The sequence below is a fragment of the Sycon ciliatum genome, chromosome 13 (assembly GCF_964019385.1).
Source record: "Sycon ciliatum chromosome 13, ocSycCili1.1, whole genome shotgun sequence".
In the NCBI taxonomy this organism is placed as follows: Eukaryota; Metazoa; Porifera; class Calcarea; order Leucosolenida; family Sycettidae; genus Sycon; species Sycon ciliatum.
The window spans coordinates 15,481,157-15,499,846 of NC_088655.1; the positions used below are offsets into that span (position 1 = coordinate 15,481,157).

At 47.1% G+C, this 18,690-nt stretch overlaps 2 protein-coding genes across 2 annotated transcripts; both read right to left on the reverse strand.

The window, feature by feature from the left end:
• Window positions 1-7,131: 7,131 nt before the first annotated feature.
• Window positions 7,132-10,044, reverse strand: LOC135829206 (uncharacterized). The gene has a single exon (XM_065341612.1). It carries the CDS (start codon window positions 10,042-10,044, stop codon window positions 7,132-7,134), a length of 2,913 nt encoding a protein of 970 aa, XP_065197684.1.
• A 412-nt stretch (window positions 10,045-10,456) lies between these two features.
• LOC135829207 (uncharacterized) lies at window positions 10,457-12,409 on the reverse strand. Its single transcript, XM_065341613.1, has one exon. The coding sequence runs from the start codon at window positions 12,407-12,409 to the stop codon at window positions 10,457-10,459; it is 1,953 nt and encodes a 650-aa protein (XP_065197685.1).
• Window positions 12,410-18,690: the final 6,281 nt, after the last annotated feature.

The window sequence follows — 18,690 nt, forward strand, 5'->3', positions numbered from 1 at the left end:
GCACGCTATGCGGATAAGGCCGGCAGAAAAATTGGCTGAATTCGGTACTTTTTCTGGTAGGTTTCATGCATGTTTGGTATGTGGATAAAGAAATGGAGCAGAATTCGCCGGGAATTGCCCGCCATAAGGTTTGTATGGTTCTGCCAATTTCACTGTATTTCGAGCATTATCCGCACACCCCTAACTGTCACTGATCGATGCCGTCATCATAGTGTTATATTTTTTTATACATGTACATACATGTACACTGTAAAAATGATTCCTTGCCGTGGTTGGCTAACACCCTCTCTCTTTGTATTGGCCGGTGCTCTGTGCTATGAGATGCTGTAATAAATAAATAAATAAATGAATAAATACACTGTACATAATGTCTGTACATGGATAATGATGACAGCATAGCACAACGAGGCGGATGTCATTATTAATTTTGCCTATTTTGGCTTTGGGGTTTATTTTGAAGTGGCAACAGAGTGAATAGTGTACTCCACAGCGCGGCGCAGCAGCACCAGTACTGTAGACTGGTATACGATACGTACATGTACATGTACATGTACATGATTGGTTTCAAGAAAACAAGCCCAGGCTTGCGAATTAGATGGTTTGGAGGCAACAGCGCTGTGAATGGCCAATGGTCCTCAGCGCTGTGAATGGCCAATGGTCCTCAGCGCTTGTTCACTGTTCAGCACCTCCATAAACGAAACTGACTCCAGCTGCTATCTGCTGTTCTCCAGGTGTGTGTCGCGCTAGAAACGGAGCGTCTCTGTAAGTATGTTTGTATCCCTGGTGATGTTTGTGCCTGGAGAGAACTATAATTATTATAACTTATAAGTATAAGTGGTGCTCTTCCAGGGGCGTCGGACACGGTGCGGTCACTACGGTATTGACCGTACCACTTTTTTCCCCAGGTACCCTGTGAATGAATAAAATACTATAAATACACTGATCTGGGATCTAAATTTCCAAAATTTTCGGCTCAGCCACCCCTCTCCCCACGAGTGAAATGTACTTTAGATGGCTGACCGTACCACACTAAAATACCTTCCGACGCCCCTGTCTTCAGGCACAATCTTCCTCAGCCTAGTCAAGCTCAACTGATGATCGAGGGGTGAATTCCCCGAATAATGCTCCGAAAATGTTCGTATAATGCTGATCATAATGCTCCAAAAAACTACCCTGTAATGCTGATTATAATGCTTCAACAAGGGCTATAATGCTCTTGGTTTGGAACAAAAATGGAAAAAGGCTGCACATTGTCAAAACTTCCAGGAAAGGATGCATTTAGCCGATTGGCCTCTGAAACTGCTACAACACCTCTCACCAGCTCTACCACTTCTTAGCAATATAACACATGATCGCGTCTCCATTGGTTGCTCTCCATTGCAACTTTGATGCAGGGCTGTGGCTCAATGGTGGGTGTATCAAATCGTTTCCCTTGCTTATCCATGCAGTGAAAGGTGAACCCATTATTTCTGGTGATCATTTGGATGTTGGAAGCTTATCATGGGAAGTGGTATTCCTGCCTGCAGAAAAGCTGTCACTGCTTCCACTCTGTGAAAAATGTCTTCATCTGAAACAGCTCACGTGAGGCCAGTTCCTGAGGGACGATCTCAGATCGAGATCCCTCCCATTTGTGGAAATCCTGAAAACACGGGGTCAGAAGTTATTTCGCCGTTCTACATCCTCTGCTTGTTGTTGTTGTTGTTGTTGTTTATTTATTTTACATCGCATGGCAAACGGGCAGTTCTGCCCAATATTATGAAAGCGATGACAACAAAAGCTTGCGCTGTCTCCTTCTCCTGAGGTTGCGTGGAGACAAATGGTTGGCCACAATACTCTTCTTTTCTGATAGCACTTCACTTTAGGCCTTGCATCACAATCGTCCACGACGAACTGTACGTGCTTCAACAGGAAGACACGCGCTCCTGAGCACTCAAATCGACTTGGCGCTGCGTCCATGAGAAATTCTAGTTCTTTTCGAGCCTGCTGAGCTGGACTCGGCAAAGGCAGTTATTTGGAACAAGCTCTTTCTGGTTATAGCCGCTCCTTCATCCAAATGTATCAATGGATCAGTGTTTACTTCAGTATCGCTAGAGATGCTATGGCCAGAGCCTATAGTATGGCATAACAGGAAAACTCCTCTTCGTCTGTTTGATATTCACTTCGCGTACACCTAGTCTCCTCCGTGACCTGGTGATTCTCCATGACTTCTAAAAAAGAACTCCTCGTAAATCATCGTTACGGATTTTGTGTAACAGCCTCAGTTGCAATAATTATTATTAATATTTGCAAATTGGGCATGCTACATTGCCTGTACTTCAACGAAGTACATCATGGTACATTTACCTGACTATGTACATAAAGACTTTATGTAGCAATGGCATTACATGCACATGTATGTAGTCAGGTAAATGTAGCATTAGTGCTAAAGGTGTTGCGTGTCTACAAATCACAAAGTCATGTGCTGGTACAACACGTGGTGTTGCACCTCATGGCTTTAGCCGATTGTTGCAAAAAAACCCTGATATTTCCCGACATTATCCACTATTAAACTCGTTATGCCGCTCAAACCTCACATAATGCTCGTCTTGTTCCTTTCTAATGCTCTGATGCTCGGATCGTCTCATAATGCCGAATATAATGCCGGCATTATCCGCTGGACCCTGGCAGGGAGTGGTACTTTCTTGCAGGTTTGCGAGTGGACGGTTCGATGGACTTCTCGTGTGCTCTGGATCGCAGTCGTGAGTCAGTCAAGTGAGACAAGTCGGCAGGAAAAGCGCGAGCTCCCATGTAGGAAGCAACACACAATTCCCCAAGACCAAGTATCGCCGAAGTCGCACCAACCTCTTCAAAACAAGGTTTATCTACTGTACAATCATACTGTACACTCATGTAGATCTACATTAAATTTTTGTTGGTTGACAGCATGTAACAAGGTGGAGGACACCGTGTTCGGAAACAGTGACCTTTCCACCAGGGAGTAGTACAATACGTATTGTACATGTACTACTCCCTGCTTTCTACAACCATGCACGGTTGGTAGAGCCTCGGTCGGTTGCGACCAGGGAGTCGTAAAAGGCTTTTAAAGGGGAAGTATACCCTAAAATCAAATTTTCACCAGTTGTAGTCTTCTGGGTGCTGAGTCGAATGGTCTTGGTCCGAGGAAGCTGCGACGCTCCCTTCCTACTTGAATCCCAATCGAACTCGCGCACTTCCACCGAAACTGGGTGACTGCGCCCTACTAGATGGGGATTTGTATGCAAAATGTCACTAAAAGCGCCATTTCGTTCTTATAAAAGCACGGATGACCGCGATTGGCCCATATGTTGTAGTCTTTTGGACGCTGAGTCGACTGGTTTTGGTCCGAAAAGCCTGCGATGCAGCGTTCCTCCTTTATTCCCAATCGAACATGGTTGAACAAGCGGTCACGTGCTCCTGGGTGCCCAAATCACCTGGTCACCGCGCCAGCACAGGCCCAGCAGGCGACAACTTTCACACCAAGGTTCAACTCGAGTTCAACTCGAGTGACAGGACTGCACCCAGAAAAGGTCAAACAGGCTAGTAAGTTGTACCCTGCAGGCACGGTGACCAGCTGACTGGTGTACGCAGGAGCACGTGACCGCTTGTTCAACCATGTTCGATTGGGAATAAAGGAGGAACGCTGCATCGCAGCCTTTTCGAACCAAAACCAGTCGACTCAGCGTCCAAAAGACTACAACATATGGGCCAATCGCGGTCATCCGTGCTTTTATAAGAACGAAATGGCGCTTTTAGTGACATTTTGCATACAAATCCCCATCTAGTAGGGCGCAGTCACCCAGTTTCGGTGGAAGTGCGCGAGTTCGATTGGGATTCAAGTAGGAAGGGAGCGTCTCAGCTTCCTCGGACCAAGACCATTCGACTCAGCACCCCGAAGACTACAACTGGTGAAAATTTGATTTTAGGGTATACTTCCCCTTTAAGTTTTACGACTCCCTGGTTGTGACCATCTGAACCGTAGTCTCGCGTAGATCAATGGGTTTTACTTTTACTTAGACCCAGACAGTATCATGTATGAATAGTCTACCAAGCGAGTTCTGTACTCTGATACTGAGATGTTGCCAACACTGATCGACACTACTGTATTTTGAGAACTATTTTGACTGAGCTCCATGCATTGCAGCCTTGTCATTGTTGAAAGCCTTGAAAAGACTATCTTCGCAGGCGTCCGCAGTCCTTTGGCTACACAAATAAATAATTCAAAATGCACATGATACACCATTGCAGACTCTGAGAGGCTCTGAGTTGTAGTGTGAGTTTTTCTTGTTTTTCTTGCTCAGTGCAGTGCGTCAGGCAACCTGGGGACGCTGTTTGCCACGCCAGCTCAAATACATACATGTACATATTGTGCACCCACTCAACTTTTATGTTTATGTATCTATGTCATTCGGATCTTCTCAAGTTGTACATTGTACTGTTGAGATACCGAATTCAAAAAAATCAATACCATACCATACATCCATACATGCACATTGTATAATATATATTTTAAATAATGTAGGTATCCTCCAAATATCACCTGCCAACTGTACATAATGTGTTCGCTAGTAGCCCTTGACGGGAGATACTCGAAAAGTGGCAAATTCTGCTCAAACAACAGTGAAACTGGCAAATTCTGCTCGAAAAGCAGTGAAATTGGCAAACTACCCCATACAAACCTTATAGCAGGCACCTCCTTGCTCCATTTCCTTATCCACATACATGTATGTGGATAAGGAGCAAGGACTGAAAAATTGCCTGAAAAGATGAGTTAACATTCATTGAGTGACAGTCAGTAATCAGTATCCCAATCAGTGCCCAACTCCGATGCCCGCTCCATCGTGGAGGGACAAACCAATGAGCCGTCGGCGAGATCCACGCAGCCGAAGGTCGACAGCACGAAAGATTGCGAACTGGGTGCGAACACGAACCCATGCCATCACAGCTGACAGACGCGTATGACCTCCCCCATTTGTGTGCAAGCTGACTGGCCAGGCGCCGCTGGTAGGCAGCATACTCAGTACTCGCGATGAAGTACAGCATCGGTTGGTGCGAACAAGAGGAGTAAACGATGCACGCAACTCCTCGCTCACATGGCCATACTTCTTCTTCTTCTTGCTTTCTGCTGCTTTCCGATCGATGGCTTCCCAAGATGACCGGCGGTAGCTGGGTGCATCAGCTTCAACGATGCGACTGTCGAACAATGCCACCCGGCTACCCTCCCAGACACCCCGGGCTGACCAATCAGCTTGCAGGGCAGGAAGGTTGTTCCAGCCACCCCTGTGGCAATCTAACCCATGCTGCAGGGTGAAGCGAGCGCCGCAACCATTGCACTCAGCAGGAAGATGCATGGGCTCGCGCCCATATCTGATGGCGAGCTGATCCCGGAACTGTACAGACGACATGTCATAACCTTCTTGACGTAGAGGGAGAACGGTGAGCCATCACTCTTCTATATCGATTATCGCCCTCCACTATTTCTTGTGATCTTGACTGGTCCTACTTCGAAGTATATTATTACCCATATCGCCGTAGTATCGACCGCTTGTATCGACCACTTACATTGTAATTTTTCGACTTTGGAAGGACATAGCAATTTCCTCTCCACTTCAAAAAGAAAATTTGAAAGAAAGAAGACAAAGGAAGAGAACAAGAAAGATTCGAACCGACAACAGTATGAATCTCATGCAACCCCTTGTACCACCCAGCCACTGTGCTGCAGATGCTGAACCCTGTTGTTCTTACAGTCTTGTACCCAAAATAGGCAACATCCTATGTACACTATAGTACAAATGCTATACTAAAAACTAAAAAAGGTTAAAATAGCTCCTAAAGGATCAAATTGTGGAGTTATGGCAAAGGAATCGTGATAAATAGGATATTGACCTCGACTTCGGTTTATGTTTCCCATATACATGTAGGCCCCGTCTTGGTCAATATCTTATACGTAGTAGTCGAGAATACAATGTACATGACATAGTTGTACTGTCTTGTACTTATAGTCAGGAACACTGTGTTCCTCATGATTTATACGACCTACTTCCGAAGGGATGTCAATTGAGTGATAATCCTATCCTTTCAATGTTCTTACATCTTTCCTTTTCCACCAGGCCTCCTCCTTGGGTTCCCATTTTCTCTCTAGCTACTCTCTTGTACCTTCTTGCTATTATTCACTCATGTGGGGCTTTGGATAAATCGTGGATTACTCAGGAATGATACAGGCAGTAGCGGTAGCACAAGGCGGACGGCGCAGTGTTATGGAATATAGTCGCGAATGGTTGCAGTCAGGAACACTGTTTTCCACTTACATGTACATGTCATGTACATGATAACACAGACAGTCAGTGTGTCCTCCGACTCCTCCGCCATGTGCTATGCTGTCACCATCATCATACAATTATGTACCTGCCACTTGATTTGTGGTGCTTACTAGTCCTTGAACCCCATAGCCGCATGGGTCATTGCTGATTAGCCTTTCAGTGTACATTGTAGCTGTCGTCACTGTTGTTGTGACTAGAGTCTAGACTCTCTTAGTTCCACAACATAACTAACTTCATAAGGACTGGGATTAATTCTCATTCAGTACTACATGACTTACTCTAATCTCTAATCATCAAGAAGCTAGGTAAAACCATAAAAGCCATCAAAACAAACAAAAGGGCTAATGCTACGTGGACGATAACGTCACACAAACATACACGTGATATTATGTACAACTTCGTGATGTAATCACGACATTCCCACACACAGGTGGAGAGATCAATCACAAAAGACCTGGTGACCAAAGGGAGAAAGATTATAATAGCGCATAAGAACCGTGTATTTAGGTGATTATTATTATTTGGGTATTGTTAATGTTAACTAGGGCAGTCCCCACAGACGCATGTCTCCTGACAGGCTACGCTAATGATGTGACATATCTTGTGAACCAAATTGCGAAGGTACTGAAGAGCAAGGACACATAAGTCATGGAGCCATACTACACCCTAGTGCCAAAGTAGTGAGTGGGAGAGCAAGTTGGCAGAGGAAAAGAAAACTCGACTAAAAAGGGGGGTGAACATAATTATACAGCTTGAGTGGATGATAGCTGATTGAGACAGACACCAGCATGGTGAACTAAACCAAGTCTGCCTCGTGCAAATCCAGGACACGTCCTAAGCCTTCGATAGCAGCTCGTCTTACCGGTCGAGAAGCTGTTGCAGGGACGTGTGCGTCGTTGGTTACAGCGGGAGGCTGTGGTTCATTCGACGAGTGGTCAGCAGGTCGAGCAGACTCACACTCCAACGGATATAGGTGCTGTAGTGAGCGCCGTAGGAGCTTGTTATTGGGCGTCCTCACAGTGGCGGAACGCGTTTCTCCATCACGACTAGCGTGAAGTTCGCTGATGATACCCAGTTTCCACATACCTCTGGGCGCGTCATCCTTGATGAGGCACACATGTCCAATCCTTGGCTTCACGGTAGAATGAGCAACCTGTTTCAACTGCGATTGTTGCCGTTCTCGTAGACTGGTTAGGTATTCAGATCTCCAACAGTTCCAAAACTCATTCAATCGCTTCTGACCTTTCTTCCACGTAGAAAGTAGCAGTTCCGCTGACGACATTGTTGGGGCGAAATCAGGGTCCTCTTCTACATGCCCTTGGGGTAGACTGATTTCGGCTGATAATGATAAGAAGTGGGCAGGTGTCAAGACCGTATAGATCTCATCGCTTACGTACACCAGCGGTCGTGAATTTACTACTGCTTCAACTTCGACGAGAATGGTTGACAGCTCCGTTGTTCCGAGAACTAGTCTGCCAATAGACTTACGGAGGGCTTTCTTCACGATTCCAATCAACCGTTCATAGAACCCGCCCATCCATGGGGAGAGTTGCACAATGCAAATCCATTCGATTCCATGGGAAGCAGCATAATTAAGAGTGTGGTCATCCTTCACAATGGCTTCCCAAGCAAGCTGTAGAGTCGATTTCGAAAGCAGGAATTGCTGAGCGTTGTCAGAGAAGATCTTGCGCGGTACTCCTCTTCTTGCCACAAATCTGCGCAATGCCATCAGGAACTGTTCTGTGGTCATGTCAGCAACAAGCTCGAGGTGGATGGCACGTGTGACCATGCACGTAAATAGGCACACCCATACCTTGTGGATGAGTCCATGTTCTCTGACTGTCATTGGGCCAAAGTAGTCGACGCCGACGTGTGTGAACGGTTTAGACTCAGCTACGCGCTCTGGAGGGTAGGGTGCCATTTTTGGTAGCGAGTACGGCCGACCATTGAACCTCTTGCATACACCACATTTCTTGAGTACAGTCTTGACGGTTTGTCGTCCTCTGGAGACCCAATAGTCATACCTGACTCGCGATAGGGTATGGTTAGTTCCACTGTGCAGCACCATGCGGTGACAGTCATTGATGATAGCTGTGGTTACTGGATGTGAACGAGGTAGAAGGATGGGATACTTCGCTGAGTATGGCAGGGATGAATTCTCCAATCGACCCTTGCAGCGGATGAGGTTATGTTCATCTAGAAAGAGCGCAAGGTTTTGGACCAGCTTGTTCTTGGCGTTGCTTTTGATAGCCTCAATCTCCGGTGTATAGTGTGTTGCTTGAACATGTTGAATCCACAGATGTTTGGCGTTGTCGATTTCAGCAGCAGACAAATGAGTGCCGCATGTGGTCTGTTGACGGCATCTCTTGACAAACTTGATACCGTATGCTGTTACACGGGCTAGCTTCTCAAACGAAGTATACTTGCTCTCATCTATACTCAGCGGTGATGGCTTGCTGCTGGTCTCGGTTTCCGCAGGACCCTCCGCCGCGAATAGTACTGTGGAAGGAGCATCGATGACGTCTTTGGGCCAGTGTACAGGAGGATCTCGAAGCCATTCTGGACCACACCACCAAGCTGTACTGTCTGTCAGTGTGGCTAGCGATGCTCCACGGGATGGTAGGTCGGCTGGGTTGTCGGCTGTACGGATATAGTTGAAGCACACACTCTGGTCTGCACGGATTTCCTTCAACCGATTGGCGATGAAGACAGGGTACGATTTCTCAGTATTCTTAATCCAGCCAAGCACGCACTGTGAGTCAGACCACAGGTGGGTAGCTGAGATGTGAACTGCGCCCAGAAGCTCTTTCTTCAGAAATTTGATGATCCTGGCGCCGATGAGTGCTGCTAGGAGCTCTAGACGTGGTATACTTGTTGCCTTGATGGGCGAGACTCGTGTTCGGCTGTAGATCAGGTCAACTGACGAATAGGCACCGTCAACTTGTCTCACACACAGGTACGCGGCTGCACCGTAACCATCTTGAGACGCATCACAGAAGACGTGGAGTTCATAGGTGACCTTGTCGACGTGGATTTTTGGTCCAATGAAGCGAGGAATGGCAACGTCACTTGCGCAGGACAGATCGGACAGGATATCCTTCCATTCATGAACGAGAGCGTCAGGCAGCGGAGAGTCCCAGTCTACATGTAGCTTCCATATACTCTGTACTAGGATCTTCGCACGCATGATGACCGGGGAGAACAGGCCCATCGGATCATAGAATTGGGCTATGCTGCGGAGGACATCTCTTTTGGTAATGACGGAGTACTGGTTTGTGGTTGACTTTGCCGTCGACAGAGTATCGCGATTGGTATCCCATGACATACCCAGTACCTTCATTACATCACAGCTAGACTTGTCTTCAGGAGCTAGAGCATCTCTGAAGTCAGGATCGTTGGTACCCCATTCACGCAAGTTCATGGTGGCACTGGCAAAGGCGTCCTTTGCCTCTCTGTAGTATGCAGTAGCATCCTGGACGCTGCTCTGCCCGGTGACAACGTTGTCAACATAGATACTGCGACGCACATCATCGCATGTCCCTGTCTGTTGCTGTTGGAGATGGTGGTCGACTGTGGCGGCAAGAAGAAACGGGCTAGCGACAATGCCAAATGGAACTCGGCAAAAGCGGTAGATCACTAGGTTGGCTGTGGTGACGGGTTTTGTAGGATCGCGAAGCCATAGGAACCGTGTTACATTGCGATCTGTCATAGATAGACCTAGCTGAAGGAAGGCCTTCTCAACATCGCTGACAATGCCAATGGGGTGTAGCCGAAATCTCACCAGGATACCACACAGATCCGGCAGAAGTATCGGACCTCGGTGCAGGCAGTCGTTCAGGCTGTTGTGTTCTGCGCGAGTTCTGGCGGAAGCATCATATACCACACGGACCTTTGTTGTGGTACTGCTGGGGCGAACAACACAGTGGTGGGGGATGTAGTGAATCGGCCCATCCTGGTGATCAAGGTTCACTTCCTCGATAATGCCATTGGCTAACTGCTCTGTGATGGTACAATGATACTTCTCTAGCACTTGTGGTGTCTGCTGGAGTCGTTTGACTAAGGATTTGAGACGGCCGAAGGCGAGCTCGTAGTTCTCTGGTAGATTAGGTTGTGGAGTATGGCTATCTTTCCATGGCCAAGATACCATTATATCGGCCGTTGATCAGTTGCAAGGAGCTGCGAAAGTGTTCCAGGGCAATGTCGTCCGCTGTCTGCGGATCACTGATGTCATCGGTGATACCAATATCTTCAAGTCGCCAGAAACGTTGGAGATCAAATACTGGGTCTGGCAAGGTGGTAGCATCTGTGAGCATTATGTGGCCCGCAGTGTCATCTGTCTCTGTGTCAGTAGGGCCTGCTGGGACAAATCCCAATTTGGAGTTCAGCAAGACCAGGCCGTTGTTGAGTTGGATGTGACCGTTACCCATGATGGAGAAGTAGAAATCCGTGCCGATAAGGAGGTCAATTTCTACCTCCTCACGCTTGGTGACAATGGTGTCAGCTAGTTGGATGTTCTTGACTTCAGGGTACTGGCCGATGTCGATTGGGGATTTGACAACAGGACAACAAATCCACGGCATAACATTGGCGGTTACGGGCAAGGCTGATCCATCTCGACATAGGAGGGAAAACTCCACTCTCGGCAGGGTGACCGTTCGCCGGGACGCAGATCCAAAACTAGCGATGGACAACACGTCTTCACCGACAACAGCTGCGTTGACAGAGGCAGCTAACGATTCATGAATAAATGTGCGAGTTGAGCCGGTGTCAAACAACAGTCGGCAGTCTGAGATGTTGCCTTGCCCGGCGACAGTTGCGATGGCGGTTGGGAGATTCACACCTTTGGACTGGACGTGCACCGTAGCGGTAGTATGTTTCTGTGGCCCTTGCTGCTGCTGAGTAGGATAGAAGGTACTTGCGGCAGCTGACACTGGTGATGAGCCAAATTTCTGAGGGCACAGGGCACGGTGATGGGTCAACAGATTGCAGTGATAGCAGGGTCTTCTAGCAGTACAGTCCTTTGCCCAATGTCCCTTCCGTAAGCATACAAAGCAGTGGTCTTGTAGCTGCTGCTGTCTGGTAGAAACCGTGTTGAACGTTGGGCAGGTGTCCGAGAAGTGTTGCAACTTGCAGAAGAAGCATCTCGGAGTGGCGCGCCGCACAGAGCTAACTAACGTGGCTGCCGTGGCCGGAGGTTGGGAGTAGGCAGCATGAGGCTGTGCGGAAACAGGCGGTGGTCGTGGCAGAGTGCTCTCTGGTTTGCTGGCTGTGTCTCCTGCCAGTCGCTCGGCCGATTCACGGACCTCCAGGTAGATTCCCAGCTGTTTCCGCAGCTCATCAACAGTCCAACTCTGATTGTGGGGTTTCTGTGTCTCAAGTTGTACGATGACGCACTTTGGTAACTTGGAAGTGATGACAGGAATCAGCAGTTCCTGTTGCACACTTTGACCTTCCGCTTGCAAACAGCGCAAATTAGCCTCCACCTCGTTGTAAAATCTCCGCAACATGTGAGGTTTATTTGATGGCACTGGCATTTCGGTAATTGCGCGGTATCGGGCTGCGATGATGGCATCCTTCTTGCCAAAGCGATCCTTCAATAATCCTAACGCCACGGGGTAATTTGAATCGGTGGTGGGAATACCGGCAATAACATCCAGGGCCATGCCTGTCAAATGACTTCTCAAATACGACAGTTTCTGTACGGCAGACAGGCTTTGATTTGTACCGATCGCAGATTGAAACATGTCAATGAACTCAGTGAAATGAAGTATGTCACCATCAAACTTCCTGATTGTGAGCACGGGCAATTTCACAGATCCATGAGCACTCTGTGCAGGCTGTGCCGAGTTGGCCGCCAGCTGGCCAACCGTGCTGGTGTGCTTCCCAATGGCTGACAGCAACTGCTGTGTTTGTTGCTGAGTTGCGGTGTGCATTGTCAGCAGCTGCTGGACGTCAATTCCAGGTGCTTGACTGCTGGTACTGGTGTTCTGGGCACTGGCGCTGGCTGTGGCTCTTTTGGCTTGAGCACTCAGCAGGGACAGATTTTTGAAGTACGACGGTAACGTACTGGCCATATTTTCATACTCTTCTTCATCTTCTTTCTTTTTCTTTTTTTGAGTTGCTCCACTAGCCACGAAATCGTATAACGCAGCGCCGTACTTATCTAGGTCAGCATCCAACTTCGTGAGGGCATCTCTATGCTGTTCACAAAACTGGGTCCGAATCCCGACCCACTGGTCTGCGTCGTCAGATGGACAACTTTCTGAAACTAAACGTTGGCACTTCGTATCGTCATCGTGGACAGTAGAATACAATGCACTAATTTTATTTGCTAAAACTCGGAGACTCCCTGGATACTCGGACATGGTTTCGGCACCAATTTATGTTGTGACTAGAGTCTAGACTCTCTTAGTTCCACAACATAACTAACTTCATAAGGACTGGGATTAATTCTCATTCAGTACTACATGACTTACTCTAATCTCTAATCATCAAGAAGCTAGGTAAAACCATAAAACTTAAAAGCCATCAAAACAAACAAAAGGGCTAATGCTACGTGGACGATAACGTCACACAAACATACACGTGATATTATGTACAACTTCGTGATGTAATCACGACAACTGTTGTCGTGCCCTGAGTGCCCCATAGAGGCGTACAAAGACTGAGGAGAAAGAAGGAGGAAGGCCAGTTGTTTGGCGGATGATGCGGGCAGAAAATGTGCCAGAATTTGGCACTAGTACTTTCTCTGCGGGCATGTTTCATGCATATTTGGTATGTGGATGGAGCAGAATTCAAGGAAGTGCTTGCGATAAGGTTTGTATGGTTCTACCGATTTCACTGCTTTTCGAGCAGCATCTGCCAATTTTCCGAGCATTATCTGCCAAGCGCTACTCCGGAGAGGTGTACAAAGAAGAAGAAGAAGGACAGTGACGGGGAAGGCCAGTTGAGTGCCGTGTGCGATATGTTGGTACATGTCATAATTGTAGACGTTGGTCATTGTTCGTCCCAATAATTGCTGGCTACTCAACGTTGTGCTCTGGGTGTGCTGAGGAGTCCTGTATGTCGGCGAGACCAGGAGAAATATTCGTACTGAGCTTTTTGAGGAGCATTGTAGAGAGGCTGGAGCAGAGGCACTAGATGGCATGCACCGTGGGGAGAACGCTACGCACAGCACCATCACAGCTACTGAAGTAATAGTTAGACCAACACGGCAGTACCCGTCACTATTGTTTCTTGCCACCCAGTCATCCGGGCCCTTCACTTCAGGCTCGTCTTTTACATAATAGTCGTTGTACAAACAATAAGAGGACGGAAAAGTGTCACTGTTTCCGTCCTCTTGTTGTTTGAACTAGCTCTGCCTCTCGGTATTGAGCACTCTCTTGGACAGCTTGGAACCTCTCTGTTTTATTAGTCATTGTACTTCGCGTCTGGGAAGTAATACTTGTTCACGATAGGTGTTCTTCTGTGAACACCAGGGGTTAGTCTGTGGATGGGCCGGGGGGGGGGGGGGGGGGGATTTGGACGAGGGCTTTAGCCTTAGCCTATGCCATGGATAGCTAGGATAGGCTTAGGAAGTTAGGTGTGAAGTGTAGAGTTGCTTATGAAGTTATGGTGGGCATTTTCGCACACGGGTCAATCCGGTATTCTGCGTGACTTACTGAACCTCTTTGTCATCCATTTACTAGTATTATTTAGGTCTCACCCTGGTGGTGAAGATCCAGGCCCGAATATTTGGTGAATTGTATAACACCCAGTTGTTTGGAATGAAGAGATGGCGTTTGGGAGAGACTGAAAGAGAGTTACGAATGATGTGTCAGTGGCTGAGATGGAGGCCCTAGTAACGAGCAACTACTTGAAAAGGTACTGTGTCTTAGGTCAAATAACTGGTATAGCATGATTCATAGTTCTTGGACTTCTATTTTATTTTTAAATGAAGAAAGCTGATGCTGCGTCGTACTATGCCATTATGTATTCCAAAAGAGGCTTCGTAGAAGGCTGTTAAATATGGCGAAGGAGGCTGCCTGCCGGCACTCCGCAAGAAGATAATTCCACCGGTGACCCATCATCGGCCAGATAGGGCAAAGCATAGAAACCGTGTCTTGAAGAACCACTAGGTAGGGCTAAAGCGAGGATGGTCTGTACCCTGGTCAAGGCTTCAGTGTGGTTACTATTGGATCTGCGAACAAAAACCTCTACAACCAGGCGGCTGCGGCGGCCATGCACACATTCATCAGTAAACAGGGCGAACAATTTAAAAAAATGCCATCCGGTATATAACCTTGAGAGGTTATACGGGGTGGTGACAGGAATGATTTGTTGGCAGTGACAAATGGTAGCCAATGGGTGGCATGGTGAGTAGCCAAATGTTATCCTGAGAGTGTGAGTGAAACAATGAATGAGAATTGTTGTGCAAGGTTACTGACATGGCATGCACGTAGCAGTTACTAGAGTATTCCACAAGGAACTGAATGATGCTGAGGTAGAGCGAACGCTGCAACCGGACAATGAAGTCACTGAGGTGATGTCGTGTCCTGCAGTATGCGGCCAGCGTGTGGTTGACATCAGTAACATAGCCGCTCTGAACCTACCCAGAGCTACGTCTCGTTACGGCCTGAATGCTATTTCATTTTTGGCAGCAGACAGATGGAACATGTTTCCACCTGGATGTCGTCAAGCTAAGCCCCTTTCTGCATTTGTCACAAGCACCAAGTCATTCCTAGGGTTCCCAGTAAAAAGGCAACGCCTGTTGGGAGTTCCCTAGTAAAAAAATAAATTCTACTACTCTACTACTACAACCTTCCCAACGTGCTCCTTGAAGGCGAGATGCTGGTCGCCTAGCACTCTGAGGTAACTGACTAGGCTTTCCCCAAATCGGCCCGTTTTTTCGCCTATTCGGCTTTTCGCTTAGCTGAAAATTACATCAGATTTGGCTGCAAAATCAGCTAATTGTTTGAAAATCGGCTGCAAAATTGGAATGATTTTCCAATAATTATATTATATTGGAAAATCGGCTAAAATAATTGTTGGCACATTGGCTTCAAAATTGGTGAGATATTGGAAATACAGCTCTGCTAGATGGAACTCGTCACAACTGTACGTTGTAGTGTAGTATTTTACAAGTTACGATCTTCCTAATGGCTAATGTTTGTTTGAGAGGAGGTCGAAGGACACGACTCACACGAGTCACACGACCTCAACGCACTAGTACTACAAGTTCTGAAGTAGAGAACTCGAGCGATCATGCTTGCAGCAACATCATTCGTTCGTAAATGCACTTTGCAACAAAATTTGGTAGATTCTCGGCGATTCTCAAAGTAACCCTCCACAATCGGCGAAAATCTTAGCGATTTTTCGCTAAAGTCTTCTTTTCGGCGAATTTTTCGGCTGGCCGATTTGGGGAAAGCCTATAACTGACACACTGGGAAGGGCACACAGGGACACAGTGGACGCTGGTGGGACTGGGCTGGTCTTCTGGTGGACGATAATTTAGTTGCATCTTGTCGGGGGTTCAGTTGGCTGCCCAGTTCTGTGAGATGCAGTTGCACCACAGTGAAGCTCTCTGATAGGCGGTTCTGGATTGTATTGATGCCACTGATCCATGTGTAGAGTCCAAAGTTGTTGGCGTGGAGTATGTTCGATGTGTGAGTTGGTGTAATGTCAGTTACGTGTCTTGTGTTTATTGTGTCTATTGTGCATAGAAAGGGGTCCAGGACAGAGCCCCAAGGTACCCCCAACTACAGGTCACAGAGTCAGGGGGGACACAGGTGCACACTTTTATATATCGGGAAAGGAACCAAGGGAGAGCGATTATTTTAAAGTGAGACAGAGAGGGAACAGCTAGTTCTTCGGCACATATTTTCAGGGGAAGGCATGGACATTCGTGGTGTAAAGCAGACCTGTGCTTTCCTGATCACTCTGCAAACATCAAGCTCCTATTCATGGTAGGGGGTCGATGACTGCAGAGTCATCGAGACGTTCATAGAGCAAACAAACTCATGCCTGGCGCCCATCCCGATTTGGCCGGGATCGTCCAGATATCGAGGGCGGTAATATGCACCCAAAAGTGCATTTGTCGCTTGCTTCATGGCTACATTTGTACACATTCTCATACCTAGGTATGTCATTGCCCCGATCTCAGGTTTGTATTGGTTAGCAGGTATGTAAACCGTTCCAATGGTGATGAGGGTATCTACATGTACACGACTTTTTAGTTTTACAGCATATTACAAGGTGGTTCAACACGTGTTCGGAAACAGTGCGCCGTACTACAACCATCCACGGTTTCCGAACACGGTGTTCCACCACCTCGCAACGTTAGTATGCTGTCAAACTAAAAAGCGCGTTTCTATAATACAAGGTTTATCTAATGTACATGACTGTACATTATGACAGCGAACATTATTGTATTTTTCATGGTTATAGGATCGTGAAAAAAAGTTTTCAAGTAAAATATGTTTGTCATGAGACACCGTGGCATTTGTACACAGCCCTACAGAGATAACCAGGTCATGGACCTTAGGGTCCAGCGGATAATGCTCCGAAAACGTTCGTATAATGCTTATCATAATGCTCCAAAAAACTACCTTGCAATGCTGATTATAATGCTTCAACAAGGGCTATAATGCTCTTGGTTTGGAACAAAAATGGAAGAAAGGCTGCACATTGTCAAACTTCCAGGAAATTATGCATATCGTCGATCTGCCGCTGAAGCTGCTACAATATCTCTCACGAGCTCCATCACGTCTTAGCACTATAAGACATGATGGAGTCTCCATTGGCTGCTCTCCATTGCAACTTTGATGCAGGGCTGTGGCTGAATAGTGGGTGCATCAAATCCTTTCCCTTGCTTATCCATGTAGTGAGAGGTGAAATCATTATTGCTGGTGATCATTTGGATGCTGGAAGCGTATCATGGGAAATGGTTTTCCTTCCTGAGACAAGCTGTCACTGCTTCCACTCTGCGAAAAATGTCTTCATCTGAAACAGCTCACGTGAGGCCAGTCGAGAGACGATCTCAGATCGAGATCCCTCCCATTTGCGGAAATCCTGAAAACACGTGGCCAGAAGTTATTTTGCCGCTCTACATCCTCTGCTTTGATCCTAGAGGGTGGTGGCGTTCCCACGGCGGATGCGGAAAACTCGGCTTCCAGCCGAGTCTCACGCGAACCGTGACATTTATTCATTATTTATTTATCCTCTGCTTGCGCTGTCTTCTTCTCCTGAGGCCGGTTGCGCGAAGACAAATGGTTGGCCACAGTACTCTTCTTTCCTGATAGCACTTGACTGTAGGCATTGCATTACAATCATCCACGACGAACTGTACGTACTTCACCAGGAAAGTAAGACACGCGCTCCTGAGCACTCAAATCGACTTGGTACTGCGTCCATGAGAACTTCTAGTTCTTTTCGAGCCTGCTGAGCTGGACTCGGCAAAGGCAGTTACTAAGTATTTGGAACAAGCTCTTTCTGTTTATAGCTGCTCCTTCAGCCAGGTCCAAATTTATCAATAGATCAGTGTTTTCTTCAGTATCGCTAGTCATACTATGCCCAGAGCCTATGGCATAACAGGAAAACTCCTCTTATTATTACTATCTTTATTTGAGAGATGACCTAGAGGCAGGTAGCCTACCAAGGTCTTCGTCTCTTTGATATTAACTTCGGGTACGTCTAGTCTCCTCCATGGCTCTCCATGATTTCTAAAAAAGAACTCCTCGTAAATCATCATTACAGATGTTGTGTAACAGCCTCAGTAGCAACGTTGGGGATGCTACATCACCTGTACATTTACCTGACTACAATCAGTCATAATTGCTACACAAAGAATTTATGTAGCAATGGCATTACATGTATGTAGTCAGGTAAATGTAGCATTAGTGCTAAATGTGTTATGTGTCTGCAAATCACAAAGTCACGTGCCGGTACAATACATGGCGTTGCACCTCATGGCTTTAGCCGATTGTTGGCAAAACCTGATATTTCCCGACATTATCCACTATGAAACTCGTTATGCCGCTCATACCTCACATAATGCTCATCTTGTTCCTTTCTAATGCTGCATAATGCTGTGATGCTCGGATAGTCTAATAATGCTGAATATAATGCCGGCATTATCCCCTGGACCCTAGTCATGGTGCACCTCAAGTTGTCATGTGCGCAGGCTAGGTACGCTGGGGGCCTTGGTTGATGGCAGCATTACCTTGATCTGGGGAGGCTTTGCCATCTAGTGAAGCTTGTACACAAATGACATGGCTGCCAAAAACCAGCGGAGCTGGAGACTTTGGAGGATGGTGCCAAGTCCTGGGAATTGCAGGGTACGTCAGGCCCGGAGCCAGCTCCTGAGGGTTGGTGTAGC

Excerpts from the sequence above, each read along its gene's own strand:
- LOC135829207 (XM_065341613.1), bottom strand. The coding sequence starts at position 12,409 with ATGGCCAGTACGTTACCGTCGTACTTCAAAAATCTGTCCCTGCTGAGT.
- LOC135829206 (XM_065341612.1), bottom strand. The coding sequence starts at position 10,044 with ATGACAGATCGCAATGTAACACGGTTCCTATGGCTTCGCGATCCTACA.